Below are 23145 nucleotides of genomic sequence, written 5' to 3' on the forward strand. Positions count from 1 at the left end.
GTGTGTGTGTGTGTGTGTGTGTGTGTGTGTGTGTGTGTGTGTGTGCATGTATTTCTATGGTTGTGAGCACTCTCCTGGTTTGAGATGATTAGAGTTTGGGTAATTTGCTGTAAAATGCATTAGGCCATTGTGTGTGTGTGTGTGTGTGTGTGTGTGTGTGATCATCTATACAATCCAATGACGCCATCTGGTTGCTGAGGAGTGTACTACGAGAGACAGAGTCTCTCGGTTGACATTGAGCATCAAAGTAATCTGCTTAAAAAAAAAAAAAATTATGCTACTGCACAGTTGAATAATAAATTATGAGCCAAACATGACAATACAAACACCATTTTAGATAAATTTTAAATAACTTTATTCTGTTTTAAGAAATGAACGGATGGTTTCTGTTTTTATTCAATTGCTCTTTGAATAAAATAGTATTCTTTTTTCAAATTGAATTTGTGTCCTTTCAAAATGGAGGCTTGAAATTATCTATTTACAAAAAAAATCTGTTAATAATTGCATTACAATTCATTCGGACAGTATACTCAATCCGCTGTCTCGACCTCTGCACAACCTCAAAATACTTTTTAAAATTTTAATTACAGTGTTTTGCTTGGTACAAAATATGCTGTTTTACAATTTAAATCAAGTCTTCTTCTTTTTTTTTTAAATTCCATCTTCATATCGCTGACAGGGTGGGAGTATGTACAGGGAGGGAAGGAGAGGGGCCTGGTGTCATGTGATTTGATGCGGCGCCTCCAGCATTTCCATCAGGAAGGTATCGATAGGCGTGTCCCCAATCAGCTTGAAAAAGAAGAGATGCTCCAGACACTTGAGGCCGATGGAGCGCAGGGCCGGCAGGCGGAGCAGCAGTTTGGCAAATCTAGAAAAAAAGAAAAAAAGAAAAAGGAAATTAAGTGTCAAATGCTGAGGTTTCAAAACCTACGTCTCAAGTCGGTTGGGCAGTCTGGGCTTTTATTTCCTCAATCAACTAAAAACCACCATCACCACCACGTAAGGAAGAACCCCACCAGCCTTTGCATCCTTTTAAATGTAATATGGTAGTCCAGCCAAAGTTTTTTCGTTATGGAGGAGCTGCGCAGTGATGCAATCTACAGGTCCTACTTCGTACAACGCAGCGATTAAAACAATGGTGTTTAATATTGATTGTTCCCGTAGTGTAATGCGTAGCCTACCTGCCAGGCTGGTCTGGGTATTTCTGTTTTGTATATGACTCCAATGACGCGTAGACCTTTTCCCTCAGCGCTTCAACTTCGGGTGGGTTCGAAAGACCTTTTGCGTCTGAAACAAACACCAGTTACCAGTCACACACGTATCCTTTCAGATCTGCATCATATATACCTGCATTTTGAGGTAACTGCAGCCATCGTATCTTTTCTGGATAAATATAGGTGGGTGCACAGTGAAGCCATGAAACCCTGTTATGATGACTGATATTATGTTTAACCGGTACACAAAATCAAACAGCTGAATTATTGCGTTGTGAATTACTGCTTACGTTGCTCTCTGTCATATGTACCTGGGTTGAACAGGACGATGGCTCGCAGACAGCCAAGTTCTGTCTTATCCATCTGCATGTCTTTCATTTTCGATACCAGCTCTGTTAGGACTCTGCAGGAGATGAAGAAGGGAATAAAGAAATAAAATAAATAAATAAAATCCGTCGAAAAAAATGGGGCTTTGAATCTGTGAAATGTTTCTTAGTAAAGAGTTTTCTTTTCTCCAGGAATGCTCATCTTCATTAGGTGACACTGTAAAACTGTGAGTGAAAGCAACAGTAGGCTAAAGAACTGGTGAAATGTTTTCTACCTGACTAAAACCAACTGGGCTGGTTTGACAGCTGCCGTCTTGAGCCACTGACTCAACATTTACTACACATACACTCTGTATGTGCATTTCAGTCGCGCCTCCAGAAGTTGCACTTGTTTAGCATCCCGGATGCCGTCTCAGGGGCTTCCTACCTATCAAAGATGGAGCCCACTCCCGCACTGTGGGCGCTGCTTCTGTGGACGTGGAGGCCCGTTGCCAACAGGATGCCGTCTTTTACTGTGACAGAGCGATGCGAGAAGGAAGCGATAAGCAGCTCGTTCCAGCCTAGGTGCAAAAAGAAAACATCTGTGACCTGCTAACCCCACAATCCATTTCTGTAAACAATTTTAGAAGTTTTTTTTTTTCTTTTTTAGATTTCTGTTATTCGCCTTCCTGTGTTCTTTCTGCTAGCTAAAAAAGCTTAAAGAAGCCCTTCTAGGTGCACAACTTCCTCATTCTGTCTGTGTGTGTTCTGTGGCTTAAAACTCTCACCAGCAGAGGCCGACTGCACTGCTGGGACTTGGCAAATAGTCCAGCTATATTTGGTGTCACTGCTCCATTAAACTAGATGGCAAAATGTGCTCAGCATATGTGGAAGACTTAAATAGACTGTCTGCCTGAAGATGAATGACTACTGATTGCTAGAAAGGCTCGTTCAGTCTTAGTGTGCCTTTGCGTGCACTTTTAATGTACAGACGTGCTCGCTGAATGCATATGATTGGATGCCGCGCCTTACCCGCTCGTAGCAGGATGACCTGATCGTCGAGGGGGAGTTCAGAGAAGTGCGGGATCCTTTTGGCCCACTCCACCAACGTGAAGAGCTGCTTGTCTGCTGCTTGACAGATATTGGTGACGGGGTCATTGGTCTGGCGAGGAGCATAAAAAGAAATAATCACAAAACGATACAGTCAGAAATGGTTTCAGTGATCTGCTTCTAATTTGCTCAACAGCAGCCAAGAGCCTGTGCAGCTGCAGCTATTTTCAGGCGCTTTCTAAACCAACAAATTCCTGTAAAGACTCGTGAACATTTTAGAAGACAGACTCTGAAACGATCACAGAGTTCAGTTACCACTGGCACGCTGCCACCAAAGATTAACATTATGAGATTAGAGTGCTCGGATTTATTGCGGGGCTGCATGAGATATGTGCAGTTCAGTATCTACTTCACTGTTAATTTATCTCTCAGGGTAAAATGTGTCTGATCTTGAAACTGTTTGTATGAATCCACGAGATTGATAATAAATGGTAAACAAGAAAAATCATGTTAATAAATAGCTGTCAGCAGTACCGACAGGAGTTACTGTAGATTCAGTCTTACAAACTACTCGTCATGTGTTATTTATCTTCAAATGACTTATTAATGAAAACATCTAAGTTGTGGATTTGCTGTATCAGAGATTTTTTTTTTCCTGAATTTATTTACATTTCATCGCATTCCACCACTTCAGTTCCCAGATAGCTGCCAGCTAAATACCTCTGGTTGGGTACATTTGTTTGTTTGACTCCCACAAATCTGGACCAACATCATGTAGGAGTCAGGTGATTAAAGAGCTCAAGGCAGAGTGGGGGCCGTCTTTGATTCTTACAGAGTTTCCAGGGCTGCCGTCACTGTATGTCTCCGTTTTGGGCTCCACGGCCAGCTCAGCATTCAGGATCTTGTCCACAGGCATGTCCTCGTTGAAACTGCTCGTGGACTCCACTTCATTCTCCCCTCGCTCCTTCCCACGCTGCCTCTCTTCCTGAACCGCTGCACACGCACAAACACCTTGAAGGTTAAACCGCCCATACTTAAATCTTCCTGGCTGGATATAATTGGATCACATCAAACAAACTCTCAATTGGGAAATCTGTCTTAGTAAAAATAACTTATTTTCACAATATACAGATATAATCACTTGTGCCCTAATCAGCAGATTTAAAGTTGGAGCCCTTGTTTGCACACAACAAATTATATTCCAGCATTTGAATTAGTTTCTGTATACACATTCTATACACCGAATCAATTATTCAACTTCAAGGGAAACATTTTTATCTATATATCCTTGAAAATTTGCAGTATACTAAATATGAGCTGTGCATCATTTTCCCATACATTTAAACCAGACATGGCTCTTCACTTCAACTTCAAATACATTCCTGAACAATTCCGTGAGTGCACTTTCAATAAACGTGTGTCAGGGTGTGACACCTTTAGAGAATCCAAGCCTATAGAGCTGGCACATGCACACCTTCTCTCTTCATGCCCATGGCCAGGCACTTCTGGTAGCGGCAGTACTGGCAGCGGTTTCGCTGCCGCTTGTCAATCAGGCACTCCTTGTTGTCTCGACACGTGTACGTGAGATCTTTACGGACGGTCCTCTTGAAGAAGCCTTTGCATCCCTCACAGCTGTACACGCCGTAGTGCTTTCCTGTGAGGGCAAACACGACAACGTCGGTCCTGCTCTGAGTCAGCAACACACCTCAAACTACGCAGACTGCCCCCCCTTCCTTCATCGGTGCACAGAATTGGAGGAACGTAATTTACCACAATCTAAGACCACCATTTGTAATGCAGCAGAGACAGTATCGTAAATATTGAGGAAAACAGTGATAGTGAGTGATAAACCTGACAAAAAGTCTAACGGGACATCGTGAAAACAATCTGACTTCATTTGGGTGAAATGTGAGCGTACGTTTCTGCCCTCCATCCTCTTCCCGCAGCATTACCTGAAGAGCGGTCCCCACAAATGGCGCAAATGTGCTTTGACATTCCCCCGGGGCTCGTACATTGGTAGTTGATGTTTCCTAGATTCTGTAGGCCTGGTGGAGGCTTTATGTCCTCTGAACTGCTGACACTGTTCATAGAGTTCATCTGAGGATGACAGGAAAACAGAAGAGAGAAAGAGACAACCAGTTACAGCTTAGGTGTCCAGAAGTGATATGAGCGGAGGAAATGGAGGGGAAGTAAAGAGTTAAAAATGTCAGGCAGTCTCATGACACTGTCTTCCTCTATTTTCTCAGTTTGTTTTCCGCTCCCTCCCATATTATTACTTTCTCCCCACCCACACACTTTATTGTGAAAGTGTCTCAGGGTGCGATCACATGCTCGAGCGCTGGGAGGAGCCCAGTCTTCTGTCAGAGCTTTGTCACACAGGTTTTTTTTTTTTTTTTTACATTTGTTTGATGACAGGGAGAGGCATTGGGGTTACATGTGCAGAAAGTGGCAGTTCTTCGAATGAAACAGCAGAGGGGGTTTCTGTTTCTGGGCGTTGGATTTGAGGGGATAAAGGTCATTTTGAAATGAAATGTTTAAACTGCTGCGCTCAATGCCGGCACAATTTTTTTTTTCCCATTTAAAAGTTGGAGAATTATTATGTCTTCATGAAAATCCACACATCACATTATGAGAATGAGGTCTCTTAGGTCTTGTGTGACTTCAGGGAATCCCAGATGATGTTAATAAGCGACAGAGGTTAAACTGAATGAGCCTCTCAGGATAAATTTCCACCACTTAGCAGAGATGATGAGGCCTCTTAGATGAGAAGCAAGATATGTTCAAAACCAGGGAACAACGTCGACTTTTACATATCTGCCTTTCTCTTATCACCCCTACGCCCTTTGACCTCCACCAGCTGATGAAAGCCAGATAGGATGCATGCGTGGGCTGCACATTCATTTCTGTTTAGTTGTTTATGTGGAAACATCTGCAATCCAACTGGAAACACCAGGAGCTGACCTAAATATGCCCCCCTCCTGCCTCATCTTGTCCTATAGCTTTGATGTGGTATGACATATAGGACAGCCTCCTCACAGTCATCTCAGGCTCTTCCCATCACTTATTTACAGAGCGCACTTTCATTTCAATGTCCTCCAGTGGCACGGTGAGCTGAGGACTCTACGGCGAAGTATTCATACGATCTTTTTTCTGTCCTTCAGTGTTACCCGGAGCGCACCACTTCTCCCCTCCTCGACGATAGATGCCCCGGAGGCACACAGCCACACTTAAATGAGTATTCAGCCCCTCCCATGTGTGTTTGCTCATCTGTGAGTCAGCGGTGCACAGTTATTGCTCTTAAGCACGCTGTTCAATGCAATTTTCAAAAATAATCCATTTGACACGTTTGGTTTGAAAAAACAACAGCAGCAACAAAAAAACAACTGAAGTCTGGCGGTGCATTCAAACAGTTTTTCAGTCAGACACGCTGTTTCAGACAGGCAACATGTTGGTGCAGTAAAAGGCTACGAGCACTGAATATGGATTATTGATGCATCATGCATTCTTTATACAACACATGGTATGAAGACTATACTGAATCATACGTGCAGGTTTACTTTGGTCTTTAATGGGCCAGACATGGGAAACCCACTTTACAGTAAAAATCTGGAATATTGTAAATCAGCTAGAAAAAAAAGCAAGGACAAACATTTATTTTCACTGAGCAAGTACCACCAACCCCCTTTCTCCATGTGTACGCCAATAAAGAGGATTGGATTGTCTATTCCAAATCTCAAATTGACTAAGTACTATTTCAATACCAAATTTAGTGATATAAAATAACAGAAGAATAAATCATACAAATCTAATCAAAAAAAATTTATAATGTACCATTCAAAAAAGAATAGGGTTAGAATAAGAATCAATCAAAAATTCTATATTGTAATTTGTAGTTATAGCTGTAATTTATATAATATTGAAAAGATAAAAAAAATTGTTGATGAGAATGTGATGATAGGAGAAAAAAATGAGTGCAGATGTACGAGCACAATATTGAATTTTCTGTGCTCAATGCTGTGGATATAAACTGCTCATGAACTCCAGTTCACCCATGAAAACAGTATGAGATGCGACATGACACGACGACCTGATGGCGGCTTGGTCACTGTTGGCGAGCGGTGAAAAGATGGCTACGCCACAACGTTGGATTAACCCTGAGCGTCCCTAAAGGCATGGATCCATACTACGATTGAAGCAATGCGTATTGTTGTCTCCTGCAGCCTGAAGCACTGGCCTCGATCCAGCCTCTAAAGCGCAGTGTGTGTGTGGGGCTGATGATCAAAGCACTGAGCCTTGTGGGGTTTGTAATTCATTTAATGGACCGCTTAAACAATGTACCAGCATAAGTCTTTTTCTCACCAGAGACCAAGAGGAGCAGCGCCGTGGGTGTAAATGTGCACGACTTCAGCTTCAATATTAAAAATGGGAAAAATGTCAGAAAAGTCAAAGAAAGTCAGGAAAAATTGTCTCTCTTTCTCTCAGTAATCCATTAAAGGGCTAATAGTTGGACTGAGTCTGAAGTCCCCTGGTGCGGCAGCAGCAACACACAACCCAGTGCTGACCTTTCTGGGGCAAAATGTTTAAAGGTCAGTGGAAGGGTAAGGGAGACGGGGACATTGGATACGGCTAACCTTCAACCTCCGGCATGCTGTCAGGGATTCCAGGGGGGAAAGGCACAAGATCAACCAGAGAATACGATGATGTTTCAAAGGCATAATTTGAAATAATATACGTGCTAGTCCGAGTATATTGATAAAATAAAAACCAATCGTTTTTAAATAAATGTAAGTAGGAAATAAATAGAACCTATAGCTTTTTGTTTTATTTTATTTATTTTTTTATTCTATATTGAGGGATTTTTTTCTTAAATGTCACCCCCTCAGAAAAGGATGTTGATAGAGACAATGTCCATTGCTGCTGTATCCAACTACCGTCAAAACAGCAGCACATTTTCTCACCTGCGGACTGCTGAGTGGTCCAAAGTTCATGCTGGGCGTGGACGGCAGCGACACAGAAGGTGAGCCCAGTGACGGCGTAATGACGGGGTAGGGTGAGGACAGACCGTTCATCGGCGAGCCCAAGGCGGACATGGGGGATGGCAGATGCCTGGAGGTACTGATGACTGATGGGTGGCCCACCATGCCACCCATGGGAGGCGGGTGGGTGAGAGCCGTGCTCATTGGCCCTGTGGAGTCTTTTAGGAGAGAAAGAGGCGTTAGAAAACAAAACTAAATAGTATACAGCAGTGCAATCAAACGCAAACCAAGACAACAAATGCTCGTGTCATGGAAGGTCACTGGCATTCACTTGGAGTCAAATCTCTGGCGTCTATTAGCTGACCCTGGAGCTGCTAAATGCTCCCCTGTGTTCACTAACTTTGACTGCCATGTTAGACGCTGGGCAGGTAGCTTTGCTGGAAACAGCTGCCTGCTGCGGCTCTGGGAGCATTGGGAGTGGACCGGCACAGTGAAGCTGCAGGCCGCAGGACCAAAACAATGAGTTCAAAGACATAAGAGAGTTCCTGTAAAAGAAACTTACAGAAACTTAACTGATCCGAATGCTAACATGAGAAAATATTGACAATAACAGCTTTAAGGTCGCACAAGAGTAAATACGCAACAAACAACACTTGAGTGGAGCAGCAGCTGATTAAAGTTATTTCTAAGTTCATCTCAGTGATCAGCGTAAAACATCGCACACTTTGGCAATAGCAGCACAGTAGATAAACACATTTTTATACTTATGACCACATGACAGGATCAAAGGCTTGACAATATACTTTTGGCAGACAGTGCAATATGCCTTCATGCAGCCACTGATGTGTAAATATGGCAGGACAGAGTGACATGTGCCTGATTTTGGTCACAGGGTGCTGACTTTGCAGCCATTAATATAAAATGACAGGCTGGCATTTACATAGACGACCTAGTTAGAAAAGCTGTCAGTCAGCTGAGGAACACAGTGTGGTGTGTGTCGACCTGCTCACACACTGTGTACACACCAGGCCGAATGCGCACTGCACACATTAATAATAAATGTCTATGTACAATATATACATTCGGGCTGTCAAAAAGCTCCTCTGGAGCGGAGAGATGAAATAATAAAAAAAAAAAAAACACACCCCTGGGCTAATAACTTCTTTCTTTTTCTAAAGGAAAAGGTTACTCGTAATGAATGACACGCCACATGAATGTTTGGATTAGCCCGAATGAAAGTTCAGAAACTTCATCTGCGTCAGTGCACAAGCCCACATCAGCCTTTACAGATGCACACACAGTTTGGAGCTCAGCCCAATGCTGCTGTTGTTTAAGTGTGTGTTCGTGTGTATCCGAAACAACAAACAACACAACAAACGGAAGGTGCACGACAAAGTTCTGTACCGTAGCTGCAACAACTGCTCAGTTAGTCAAGTAGTCATCAGAAAGTCACCAGCTGTCAGTCCTTCTTTGCTGTAATTGTACTTTCCACTTTTTTTTTTTTAACTAATAAGTATTAAAGAGGTTGTCATCAAACAGTGACATTTTTCAGTCTTCAGTCTTTTTGAAAGTGAAACAGAACTACTTTCTAATTACTTTCAATGACTTTTGAAATATTGCACTGATACTAAACCTCTGGCAGTGATTAAGCATACATGAGTTTCCTCTCCAGTGATTAAAAGAGGCTCTAAATCCAAACATAATAAAAGACATGGAAACTGTAAGTAATGTAAGACAAAGTTGTAAGTTGCTTTCAGATGTCAAGGATTTGGGAAATAGACAGGAATGTCACATTGTCTGCCCGGATAGCACTTTCAGCATGAAGACACACTCTCGAACACACAGCTGGCCATTGAGTCTCTCTCTGTAAGCCAAGGAACAGATGTTGTGCAACTTCCTGTTTAGCAGCAAGACTATAGCCTCCACCCCCTTTCTCACTCACCAACTTTCTCCAGCCCTCCATGAGTGATCCCAGGCAGGCAAATATGTATTGGGAACTTTCTCTCCCCCACTGAGCTGACAGGATGCAGAGGATATACTGCACTGCTACACAAAGAGTCAACTTGTTAAGGCAACAAAAATGAACTACCTAGATTTGAATTCTACGGTTGTGTTTTCCCAACCTTTCTGAAGTGAATTCTCATTGTATCAACAAGCTTACACAATGGAGAAGCACAGGATGAGTACAGCGTGTACTGTCTCAGTTTGTGCACTGACCCCTCTCTCTATGTGGATGGCAAATTCCCTTTGTGGCTCATAAAGTTCTATTCTATTCTGGAAGTGCTGAGTAGGAAATATCAAGACCGAGCTGCCGGCACTCCAGCCAAAGTGTTCACGCGGACCTCCAGATGTAAAAGATGAGAGGATAAAGGGTGTCATGTGTTCCCGCAAAAGACGGATCACAAATAACAACCAGAGGGCAAAAAAAAAAAAAAAAAAGTGTCACATTCACATCAGAACCCAACATCACATATCAGTAATACGCACACATAAAACGTTGCACAGCAATAGATCTTACAGGTGCTCAGAAAGCCAGATCCTGGCTAGCTGTTCCCAAAACTGTATTTATTTAATGCTGCTGGTGACAGAGATTGATCTGCAAGTGGTTACTAAAGCCATCTGTCAAGCAAAAAAGAAATTCTTGACCAAACACTGTCTGATTTCAGGTTTCTAAATGTGACAATTTGTTGCGGTTTTATGCTGTCGAACAGTAGCAATCTTAAGGTCGCACAAAGCAGACAACTTGACAACATCACCTTGAGCTTAGAGAATGGTTGGTTCAGGGGTGTGTGTGTGTGTGTGTGTGCATGGACAGAAGCCAAAATGTTCAGCGGAAGAAGCATAAATCAGCCCAGAGCGGCTCAAAGGGGGCTATCCTTGAATGACCCGACTGGACCGGCTGTTCCATCTCCATTCTATGTAAATCACCTCCATACAAAGAAGCTTCAGGAATGTGCATCCTCATCACACGTTATCCAGCAGAGAGAAGCGCAATCACCGAGCATAAAAACTGCGATGAATTCAAACAGGTTTGGCTCCTGCGCCTCTGTCAGTCTCCATTTGAGAGCATCTGTTTGAGAGCAAACAAGCAGACAGAGCAGTCCAGGGCACCTTTGACCGCTGCTGTCGCAAATCAAAGGTCGCCTGTTGCCAAACTCCTGAACCAAGTTTAAAAGAGTTCCTATCTGCAGCGGCCAACACTGATCATTCCCAGAAATGACTGTGCCAAGGGGACATCAAATCTTCAAAATAAGCATGCAGGGACTAAGATCACATAAACTCACTGAGGCTGGATCTAATTGGGAGCTTTTTAATTCAATTCAATTCAAATAAATGTGACAGTTAATGTATACAGTACCAGTCAGAAGTTTAGACACATTTAAATGGGTGTGCCCGAACTTTTTACCGGTACTATATATATACATGCACACACACATACATGTAAGTGATAATGTCTTAGTTGGATACTAAATTAGTGCAGCGCACACTCGAAACTGGGATTTAATAAATCATTTATCCACTACAGAGACTTAAGTTAAAAATCTTTGGATTGCTGACTGTTGGTCAGCAATATTCGAATGACTATTCAAATGCTCCTATTAAAAAAAACAAACAAACAAACAAGCATGCATGCAGCAAGTAAACCGACAACATTTTTCACTGTGCACGCTCAAAAAGGGGCTCAACATAACGACTGACTACATGCAGTTAAAATGTGATGCTTAAATGACTTCATGTCAGAATGAACCAGTGATCAAAAACAGAGCTTTACTGTAAAATATTTCACACTGTCTGCTTGCAGGGACCCAAGGCCACCTCATCATAAATCAGCTTTTGTGTGCTTTAGATGATCATGTGTTTGAAGGCCAACCACCCTGCGGCGGAGAGTAGCCAACACTGCAAATATAGCCACAGATGTATTACATTGATCTGACGATCAACAGGTTTAAAGAAACATCACGGATGACAAACGCTGAAAATCCCTCAGTGTTAATTACTGGGTAGTGACTGGACGGAGCACTCCACTGTGTGGTAATTCAATAAGCCCATGGCCCTCTAACTAATAATATCTCCTGTCCGAAGACCAGATCAGCATCGGGTGTGCATAGTGGGAGGAGGGGAGTAGGCTGATGGATAAATGACGGGGTAGGAGCAGCAAAGCTTCGATGTCTATAAGATTAGCCACAAGGAAGAAGGAGCCTGAGCATGTGCAGCGATCTGTTTAATGCCTTTTTTTGTGTCTGTTTGCATGTGTCTTGTCTTGCGTGTGTCTCTTTGTGTGTGTGTCTTGTGTGTGCGCGTACAGTGCTGCAGCAGAACCCATCCCAAAGTAATCAGACGGACAGCCTACGGAGCTCATTAGATACAGCGCGTGTGTAATTAAGAAATCTTTTCACTGCCAACCCAACTGACTAGGGCCGGCCCTGAACCCTAACACACACACACACACACACACGCCGTCCATGCGCACTCACTTGTCATCTTTCACATTAAATGAAGAAAAGCATGCAAATTTCCATTGGACACCAGCACAAAATCACCACCCCTCTTGAACATTCATTTCATTGCTAAACGAGGTTGATGTCTGATCAATTGTGTCAGTAAATCCTCTTATCCCTGGGTAAGTATCTGCAGCTCAGCAGGCCAGCTGTCAAGAAGGTGGGAGGCCGGGGAGGAGGGGACAGAGCCAGATTGGAAGGAAGGAAGCAACTGAAGGATAGATGAGTGGATGGGAGGATGGATGGGGGAGGGCGCTGTGGTACTGGCAGGATGCCTCACCAGCGCTCACATGATCCTGCCACCACATATACGTCTAATCTCTCCGCCTGGCTGAGAACATTAGATCACCAGTTGAGAAAAGCTTCTGCTTTCTGCACAGCTGTGATTTAGGATATAGAAATAGTTAATGGTGACAGAAAAACAAAACACTATGTTACTCTTACATAAACAGCAATCTATCCATGTAGCTGCCTCAAGGACACCAGTACCATTCACTGACTTTGTTATTGGCCACGAAGAACTAAAATAAATGTGTAAAGCCCAAAATATCAATGCTACAGGAATAGCACATCAGTGTGGTTCCTCTCCTATTGTAACCTCAAGGAAATGTAAAAAAAATATTCTCATTTGGCCACGCAGCACTTCAGCACTTCAGCTACTTAAGTTCTCTGACCCTAAATTCTGCCGCGTAATGAACTCTCATGTGAACTAACTTGCACTATCTGTCACAAGAAAAAAAGTCAATTCTGTGTATTCAAGTTTCTCTGCAGTCTGGCTTTAAAAGCAACAGAAGAGACTGTCAGACCTGCCTACACAAACAGAGGTTAGGTTGCCCCGGTCAGCTCGGTGGGTCACAATTTGAGATGAGCAATTAGGTGTGTAGCAATATGTGTGTGTCACTGCATGTGTTGACAGCATATTCTTGCCACTCAACAACCATTTGTAACAGCAAGAAGACAACTTCCAGAAACTAATTTCAGTAAGCGCATCAAGACCGAGCCACAAGGTTGGATCCTTCGATCTGCTTTGGGCCTTTCACGTAACTTTTCAATGACTGCCTGTTCAAACCGTGCTGTCTGCAGACTTGTGTTAGCTCCTCTTGTTGAAGTCGTTGCACTTGCAAACCAATCTTTATCTTTTCCCTGTTTCAGTGCTGGCCTTCCAGTGTACAGGGGGCCAGATCATAGAAATTCATGCCCCCCCCAAAAAAATATATATTTTTGAAACAAAAAAATGCTAGAAATATTTTAAATTTAATGGGTCAGCAGCCAATTTCTTACCTTACAGGCTGGAGGTAAAAAAAAATAAATAAAAGAAAAGCTGCCATATTTTCTTGTATTCCCAATTTACTTTCAATTAAAAAACCTTTCAATGGAATGAAATATATGCAACTTCCTGCGTCAACGTATGCAGCTGATTTTTACATCATTAGATTGTGAACTGAAACTGTTGACTGTCATGGAAATGTTTGGCCTTCTCTAAGAATAGAAAGGTTTGAAAAAGCTGTGTCCAACTTGTATTTAATGACCGTCTTCATACTTTTCAGTTAGGAGGAAATACAGTTGTTAACAATCTTATATACGCATCACATTTCTCTCAGGGACAATAAGGAAAAGAGACGGTGCTCTTGTGCCCACACACAACTCGTGGATAGTTAATCGACTCGGAAAACTACAGCATGCATGTATCTAAGCTCCCATCAACACCTCCCACACCTCTTCTAACACAGGAAGGAGGAAAAGAAAAACAGCTCCTCAGAGCAAGTGATGATGGAAGGATGCGGAGTGACGGACAGCAGACAAACAAAGAGATAAGCAAATGGAGGTGGCTAATGGGAAGAGACAAGTGCTGACGGATAAAGGGATGGTGAAGGACGAGGCTTGAGGCGTCCCTTTATTAAACTGAGTGGCATCCCTGCTGATCACAGCCCCAACCAAAACCTCAGGTAACTCACTCGCTCTCTACTGTAACCTGCAACAGCAAAATCTTGAAGCTGACACTGTTGCTTCAGCTGATCCAGTGGGTTGAAAGACAGCAAGCAAGCCTTTTTTGCAGATATGAAATCTAGATTTTCATTCAGAATCCACAAAAAAAAAATAAAAAGTCCTCTAACCAGCAGAGGACACTTACCAAGATGCAGCTCATTCTGGATTTTATACGGAAAACTGTAAATTTGATTACGTTGCACGGATGAAGTTGCCCTGCCAGCTGCATGCTAGTCCTACTGAGAAATAAAATAAATAAATTGTTCAAAGAGTACACAGGGATTAGAGGCAATGCCGCGGTGCATCTGTGCAGCGTTATTTTTTATTGTGCTCAGGCTTCACTCAAGGAAAAATTACAGAGCAACAGCGGTGCAGACAGGAAACATCTTGCACTAACAACAATCCCTGGACAGATTCCGATCGGTACATTTCCAACAACACGCGCACACACACATACACACAGCCAGGCAGGGCAAAACTACTCACAGTGCCCATAATCTAGCTCCCTCCCAAGGCTTCCTCCAGTTGCAGGTGATGCCACCGGGTGCCACATGCCTTCAGGTGCAACGCGGCTCTGGCAGGAGGCCAGTCATTTAGGATCAGGACTCAGATTTGAGTATTGGGTCTGTGTTAAGCCTAAAAATGACGCTATGCTGCAGGAACAGAAGGGTCGCCGTCAAGAAGGGTGGCCGGGACTGTGGGGGAGCAGAGCATGAGTGTATAGCAAAATAGGCGGAGTCCACCAGCGCCGGTTATAGGATTACCCAGATTATCCTTCCCCTGAGATCAATCCCACAGGAACTGTTTGCTGCCTGACTGCCGTGCAAATCAGCTCTTCTGCCACCCACTCATCTCATGTCGCTCTGTCTCTCCCTCTCTCTCTCTCTGACTGCTGGTAAAATTATCTGTCCGGAGACACCTGTTGTTGTTGGCCGAACAGGGTGACTGGCACGGGACTGGAGTCACACTTAAAAGTCCAGTATAACTAGAAGTTTCCTATTACACCTTCTTAAAACGGATCCAGATAGGAGAAGAAGAAAAGACAGTGTAACACTGAAGTTGCTTTTGGCCGAAATTTCTTAATTTAGTTCCTTTTTTCCCTGAACACCGGTCAGAGACTGTGTTTAATATGTCTGTAGTATTAATGGGATGCCAGTGCTGAGGCAGGAAGTGATAGTCCCAGCCAGAGGCTATCTCACTCAAAACCTCAGAAATTCAGCTTCATGCCAAGAAAGAGCTGTGCCAGCATGGATGCTTGATAGTACTGTTACAGCATGTGGAGTTGCCTGTGTTCACACTGTGAGTGTGTTTGTGTGTTTAACAAGTGTTAAAGCATTCCAGGAAGTCTGGAATTGTCTTATTCAATGCTGTAGGATGGTGAAGCAAACACTCAGATACAAACAGACCAAAAATATAACTTAAAGGCAATGAAGAACAATACATGACAAATCCACTGGGACTCCAAATAAACTGCAAAATGCATGCAGGTATGGGTGTATGGGTTGAGACTTTAATACCGCAACGCTCAGGACATTCTTTTTTTTTTTTTTTTTTTTAAGTTGATAAAATGGTTTGGAGTGAATCAAACAGCACGAAAAGCAGCCTGCCAAAGGTAGGAGTTCAATTTAACAATAACTGAGGCAGCATGCATTCTTGGCTGTGGAAGTATGTCATATCATTATCACCAAAAAATAGCCCTAGCCAATAAATATGACATTGGCACTGATTTAAATCTGCAGCTGCTCGCTTCAGTTTATCCTTCCATCCTATCAAATGTTGTTTCAATCATTTGCATTGAAAAATAGCGATGAAGGGCCGGGAACCCTTCCCCACCATATGTGCGTCTATTTTACTTGCATGACTTAACAGTGCCAGGTTGTGCAGTATACCTGCATGTGACTGCATCTAATGTGTATATAATGCTTCAAGGATGGCAAGGATAGCCGCTGGTAACTAGAGCCCCTCAGCGGCAGTAACCTGGCAAGAGACTCTGACTTGGTTGGAGACAAGAAGAGAAGACGACAGCCACGAAAAATAGATACTCGCTTCTCGTTCAGATTTAAAGAATCCCACAGGGATAAGCTAAAATAATACAGTTCTTCTTAAATGTGTGCTGTTATAATAGTGTGTCATGGCCCACATAACAACTGTCAAATTAACCCTGAGAGCCATAATTAGCATTCATAGATCTATCACCAGCAGGGAATACACGGGAGGGGGGTTTGCAACACTAAATTTAGGATACGCTCCTAAATGTTTAACAATATTCAAAAAATGTATATCTATCACCACAGCAAAGTGAGCGTATGTGTTGTGTTACCTTGTACAAGTGTACAAGTGGCACTGAGAGCACTTGAAATAGCATGGTGATGTTTGCGGCATGTTCTTCATACCTCAAATTGGAGGAGTTTAATGAGATGTAACGTGCTCAGCTGGTACCTGTTGCTGGCATTTGTGTGCCTGTGAAGGCCACTTTGCCAGGTCAGTCGAATGAACTACAGTTGAGCCATAAATTTCCCTTCTTCAATCCAACTCCATCTAATGGCAATAATGAGCTTGGTGGTGCTTAAGTTTTCCAAACATACACTTGCTTTGGGGCTGACGCCGGGATACAAGGTCACAATACCTGACCATTTGCCTTTTGCTGAATGAACTGATTGTTTAGCAACTAATGGTCTTGTGTATGAAATGTAAGAAAACTCGGCAGGCGGTGATGTCGTCAAATCATGTTGTCTTGTCTGTCCAGTAGCTCAAAACTCAAACATACTGAATTTACACAGATTTAGAGAAGTAGAATATCCCAGAGAAGCTAGAACCAGGGAGTAATTTGTTTTCTTGACAAAAAAAAAAAAAAAAAAAATCTATGATGAGAATTACTGAAGATTAATTTTCATAACAACCTAATCATTTCAGAACCATCTGATTATCTTCAAGGACACAGTAACTATAGAGGGAGGTGGAAAATAACTTATTAGATTTATTTAAGTATTGTAGTATCTCTGCTAACTGCAATTTGAAAATACTGATTTCATGTTAATGCAGCAACGATAATGGTCGTATATAACACTGACAGAATCAGCTTTTACTTCTGCTACTTTGTTGCTACTCTTTTATGCTATGTAAAGCCCGAACAGACAACTCTCACTTTTAATAGAGTTAAATATTATACTAAACTTTAAAGATTTCTGTTTTTACCTCAGGCTTTTTCGCCTGCACTTTTATTTTAATTGGTTCTCAATTGGGTTTCTCGTCAAAAAACGTGGAGCTATGATTTTGTTTTTGTGACGGAAAATTGTAGCTTATCCTGCATTTGAATATGTACATTGCAATTTCCCCACTGTGGGACAAATAAAGGAATTTGGATGTAAATGTATTCAGTATTGGATTTCAAAAATAGTACATCTTTAGCTCCGTGTGAGAATTAATCAAAAGCAACCACTGTGCAGGTCAGATGAATAAATCCTGAGTAATTAGTATTGGTGTTCGTGCGTTCACTGTGAGGAAAACGTGAGTTACTGTGCATCCACGTTTGATGTGTATGTTGTTGTATGGCTGCCCACCGGCCTTCCAAGGTTCTCTGCTTGGTTAAACCTGGAATCAAATTAAGCTTTTGACCTTCTTCTTCTCTGATGACTAATTAATGGCAATTAGCCCAGAGAATGGCCTCCTTAGGCCCTTTCTTTCTCCCCTCATCCTGTTCTCACAATTAGCACCCACTCACACAAACACTCTTTTGCACTGGTGCATAAATACACACACTCGGTCAAAAGCGCCCAAGTGTAAGCCTGTGTGCTTTGTGTGCTAATGACTGTGACAGCACTGAGGCATTGCAAGTCTCAGGGTACAGAATCCCTGAGCAAATACCTGCAAGCCTGCCCAACCCTCTCCACCTGCGTGGTTCACTGCGTGGGCTGGGACAGCATGTTGCATTGCTGTTAGGACTCCTCAGTCAAACAGTAACACCCACATTCTTTAAGTCACATGATATCATAGTCACATCTTGTGGCACAATAGACTGTGCATATATATAGAAAGTTCTGCATGTCTGCAACCATAAAAACCTGCCCATGTGATTGGGTCTGTGGGTTTGTGCTGGGAGCTGAATCAATGACCTTCAACATGTGATGAGTGTTCACATCAACTTTTTTTTCCACCTCCCCATGCAAGGCGCCCCGCTTCAGTCTCACTCCACCCTGCACTTCCCCTTTCATTTTGCTTCCCTCACTCTCCCATCCCTTTCTCCTTTTCTGCCACAACTTCCCAGATTGGCGAGCTAAATTAAGTTGTCGCTGTCAAAAGTTGGTAGCTCATCAGTGTGTCTAGAATCACTTCCACTGATGAAACTTGAAGAAGCACAAAAAAAAAAAAAAAAAAATGCAGAGAGTGAGAGAAAAAAAAAAAGCTGACTCAACTTAAAGCCCGAGGTGGGCCTGCATCAAACCTGCTGAAACGCAACATGTCTGGGAAAAGCTGAGTGGCACAACTGCACATAATCACCATAGTGTTTTTCTTTTCCCTTATTTTTTTTTTTTTTTCATTCACACACTTTTTCACCTTCTCGTCACACTTATGACAGATTCCAAAAGACAATCGTCACCCATTCAAGAACTGAATGCTGTTCACACCCTGGTTGTGTGAGCTGTTTGGGCTAAAACACGTCACAGAGCACAGCTTTGAGCCCACACAGGAAAAACACACTCGCAATGATCTCTCAGTGGTTGTGGTTTAAAACCCAGAAAATGCTCATTGTGTCCGCTAACATATTCAGATAAAATATGATAAAATCTGTGAATGGATATGTGAATCATCCTCTGCCATACTGATCGTGGTTGACAGCCACCTCAAGTCAAGTCATGTGCTTATTTTCTGTCAAATTTTCAATGTGAAAAATATGTCAAATATTCAATGTTTATCCCAGATTATTATCCATATTACTGCTGGACCATAATTGTGCAAAGACATTCTTTGAAAAGAACTGTATTTAAATTGGAGATGGGGTCTTTAAATGAGCAATAAGCCAATGACTGCAAAAGTTGGTAATTCCTACGTAAAATCTAACAGAAAATAATATTTTGCCTTGTTTTTATGGCAGCTTTTACTGCACCACAGCCACAGAGGAAAACACTGCGATTGCTATCAGGGGAGAAACCGATAGTGGGTAGTTAATAAAAGATCAATCAATAACAGATGAACATATCTGCGGAAAAACCACACTGGCGCCCTAATCTGCATAAATCTTGGGATGCCTCTACTGCTTGATCAAAGTGAAGCCTTTAAAGGCAGACAACAAAGACTTTGCAGCCCAAGGGGATGGGGGGGCAGTGCTGCTACTTCTGTACACTTTGGGCTTCCCTCTACATGCTCTCCCATCCAGATGTCTCGCTCATTCCCCTGGGAGCCACATTCATTATGGAAACAATTTTCAGGCCCTCCGAACAGTGCCAAGATATCTACGATAAAAAAAAGGGGGGGGGGGGGGGGCTGTGCAATTTTGTCCTGAAACACAGGCTTTATTTGTTTCCTTCTGACATGCTATTTTCTTCCTTTTCTCCCCCGCACCAAAAAAAAAAGGGGGTTTATATCTGATGCAGTGGTTTGACAGGGAGTGTATCATTCAGGGAGAAAAAAAAAAAAAAACAACACATCACATGATGAATGATGCATGTAGCCTGGTGTGTAACTCAGTGAAGGTTAGAAAGCTGGGGACTCTCTCTCCCTCTTCCAACCTAAGAGTCCAATCTGAAAAAGGACCGGCAGTCAGAAACACAGACTCCACACTCATTTCCCTGAATGTAAGAAGCCTGTGTACAGTATGTGTGCCACATGTTGCACGCTCCTCTGTGGAAAAAGCACTCCACTCTGGATTTTGGGTTGTCACTAGAGCCCCCCCCCCCCAAAAAAAAAAAAAAAAAAAAAAGACCTGCTAATAGAAAAAGGCCATCAGCTGGGTCAAGGGCAAAGTCAGCAGAGTGAGACCAGAGTTCAGCTTCAGGGAGCTAAATCACATCATGCTGTCACTCAGCTGAATATAGCCGGCACAGCGCGTCTTCCGCTCCTGTTTACCACACAAAGCAGAAGTTTGTTTATCACCACAAATCCGACATTCATGCAGGAGTTGTTGTTTTTTTTTGTTTTTTTTTTTTTTATAATTATTCATTTAACACGCGTTCCTCTCTCTGGATGTGCCAGACCATCCCAGACCAATAAATTGTGTTTCTGTCTCAAACAGTTTAGCAAGAGACGCGCGACAAGCGCCATAAATTACATAAGCGCAATTAAAGTGCCAACCTCTGACCTTGCCTGACCGGCGCTACCGCGATCACCTGACTTTTTTTTTTTTTTTTTTTTTAGTAATTATTAATAATATTATTTCATCGGTGGTGGCAGCTTTCCGTTTCGGCTGCCAGGCTTGCAAGACGACAGTAAAAAACCAGCAGAGAATAAACAACCGGATTCATACACGGTTGGGTCTTTAAAGTCCGCAGCTCAGCCGGCTGGAGAGAAGACGCCATAAAACAAACGCACCCCCCCCCCCCCCACCACCTCTCTCTGTCTCCTGCCGTCTCCTTCTTCTTCTTCTTAAGTCAAAACAAAACGCAGCTTTGCGGACAACACAGCAGCCGGACCCGGGTCGAGGCAGCCGGGCGAGGCGTACTTACTGAGGTGTAAATACGGATCATTGCTGTCCATATTGTGCGAGTTGTTGCGTCGGTTTCCTGCAGTCGGTGTCGCTCCACATCCCAACGCATTCCTCTCCCGGCGCGACTGAACTCTGCGAGGCGGCTCTAGTCGGGGGCCCAGCCAGGGAGGGAGGGGGGGGGGGGGGGGGGGGGGGGGGGGCGGCAAACAGGGCTTCTCCCAATGACAACAGCGGTCGGTATCAGGATCCAACGCGATCGTGACGAAACGTCTCTCTCCTCTCACTTCAGCCTGTGTTGCAACATTTCCCACATGAAAATCTAACTTCACTGCCGGAGAGTTAAAAAAATAAATAAATAAAATTAAATCCTTTCCTAATCCTTTCGCACATTTTCTTTGAATGCTGGTTAGAAGTGTAACCAGTGCGTCTTATAATTGGACAGGAGATGATTATATTTTCATTCATCTTTCTCACTGTGGAGCCTCAACAGCTTCTAGTGTGGATGTAAGCAAGCCATTCTTTTATTGTATTATTTAAATTCATAGCAAATTCACTCAAAGACATGCGGATCAGCTTCCAGGGTGTCCACGTCCATTTGTGTTAATAATTAAATGCCCATCTAATTGGGTGTATTTTAAAATCTGAATGCGCGTGCTTGTTAAAAAACGAATGCAAAACTGTGTTTTTAATTTAGTCTTCCGAAGGGGCGGGGTGGTGGTGGTGGTGGTGGTGGGGGGGGGGGTCTCTCCAGTGTTTACCTATTTGATATCAAGCGAGTCCCCGGTCTGGGTACCCCCCGGAGTCCCCCCCCCCCCCCTCCCCACAGCCCTGCTCGCAGTGCGGGGTCATGCAGGGGTGAAGCTCGCTGTACCTCGGAAGGTTATTCAGGAGTCAAGCCGCTCTGTGCCATTCACAGTCCTGAACTGCGGAGCCGGCAGACGCTCCGTCAACGCCGGCCCGCTGACCACTCAGCGAGCCCTCTGGGCGGCCCCGCTAATGGGACACCCCCCCCCCCCCCTCCACCGGGCTCCGCCGTGCTTGTAACAGCGACCCATAAAAGAGCACAGGAGGATGCTAACCAAGATGAATGGCGTTTTTTTCTCAGCTCATTCTACACTAATCAGAGCTTTTCATTTGTTATGGCCTCACGCCAGCCCCTGCACGGCAGCCTCCATTAGGGCCAGATAACGTATAAATTCATTAAAGTCAAAGAGGGACATTAAAATGGCCATTTGTCAGATCTCCCTTTGTGTGTCCCTAATGGTGGCACATGGTTAGAGGCATTGAGATGATTTTGGTGGGACTTTTTTCTCTCCACAGCGTTGGAAGAGGAACGTGGGAACTGGAAAAGACCTGTGTGTTTTTCTGTTTTCTTCTTCTTTTTTTTTTATAGGAATTGAAGCTATTTGTGTTTTGTTTTGTTGTTGTTGTTGTTTGAATTGATCTTCTCACAGTTCACTGGTATGGTGTTTTGAGACCCTTTTTTGAAAAAGATGCACAGCACCAGGGATATTCGCTGCCTAAAAATCTCATGACATTTTCATATATTTTAAAAAATTCTCTGAAATCCTTTTTTTTTTCATGCAATATGCCAAATCCCTTCCTTTGCTTAATGTTTTATTTTGTCGGCTATCCAATCCATCAATCAACTTCTGAGTCCCAGCCCCCTCCAAACCACCCCACCCTCCAACATATACATACAGACTCACGGTCAATGAAGCAAGCCTCTGCGCTAATCCCTTTATATTCAGAGCGCCATTCTCACCAAAAAATGTCTTTAAGACTAATCCCAAACCCAGCTCAGCAAACCTGGGCCCCCCTGCTAGCTTTTCACAGTCCAGCACGGACCGAGGCAGTCTGTTTTAAGTCGACACTTCGAATGCCATCTGTTGGAGACACAGATATTAATGCATTGATTGAAACACACCGAACAAAATCGTTTCTATTCCACTCTGTCTCTGTTTTTGGCCGCCGTCCTCCATTTCTCTCCTTCCCTCCCTTCGTCCATCCCTCTCTGGCTTCAGGATGGAGGTTCTGGCTGCGTCGTCATGGGAGATAGCTCTCTCCATCTGCCTCTGTTGTCATTAACCCATCTCCATCACGCTTTATCTGGGGACCCCCACCTCTCCTGCACCCTCCTGGACCCTCTTCACTATTCTGACAACCCCTGCCCCCTGCTTTATACATAAGCTTGATGATAAGTGTTCCCCCCTTTTTGTGTCAGCCAGGATAAGACAATGCCACACAGCACTACAGAACATCATCCATCTCATAGGTCATCAATCTGGGACACAAAAGATGAAATGTAGCTCGAATTCTCTTTTGCAAAAGGGGTCTCTCTTTGCTTAGAAGAAGCTCGTCCTCAACCTCTGTCAGTCCTTTTCACTCCCGGATTAGTGGTTGACCAACAAAATCTTCTTTCTTGCATGAACACATGGGAGGAAAAGTATTTGATGCATGTCAGCAATTTTAAGT

General features: G+C 43.3%; 1 protein-coding gene across 4 annotated transcripts; it reads right to left on the bottom strand.

The window, feature by feature from the left end:
- Positions 1–605: 605 nt before the first annotated feature.
- rxrgb (retinoid X receptor, gamma b) lies at positions 606–20816 on the bottom strand. 4 transcript variants are annotated; one of them, XM_029499769.1, is made up of 11 exons: positions 20690–20816; positions 7528–7763; positions 6167–6175; positions 4522–4666; positions 4044–4223; positions 3402–3562; positions 2552–2681; positions 1968–2100; positions 1526–1617; positions 1182–1287; positions 606–868 (listed from the first exon to the last, which is right to left on the bottom strand). In XM_029499769.1, exons 1-11 carry the CDS (start codon positions 20718–20720, stop codon positions 721–723), a joined length of 1371 nt encoding a protein of 456 aa, XP_029355629.1. In that variant the 5' UTR covers positions 20721–20816; the 3' UTR covers positions 606–720. The 4 variants fall into 4 exon arrangements, with proteins under 4 accessions (XP_029355629.1, XP_029355628.1, XP_029355627.1 ...); XM_029499768.1 differs by lacking the exon at positions 6167–6175; XM_029499767.1 differs by lacking the exon at positions 6167–6175 and having other exon boundaries at positions 3402–3580.
- Positions 20817–23145: the final 2329 nt, after the last annotated feature.

Source organism: Echeneis naucrates, chromosome 4, assembly GCF_900963305.1.
Source record: "Echeneis naucrates chromosome 4, fEcheNa1.1, whole genome shotgun sequence".
NCBI classification, from domain to species: Eukaryota; Metazoa; Chordata; class Actinopteri; order Carangiformes; family Echeneidae; genus Echeneis; species Echeneis naucrates.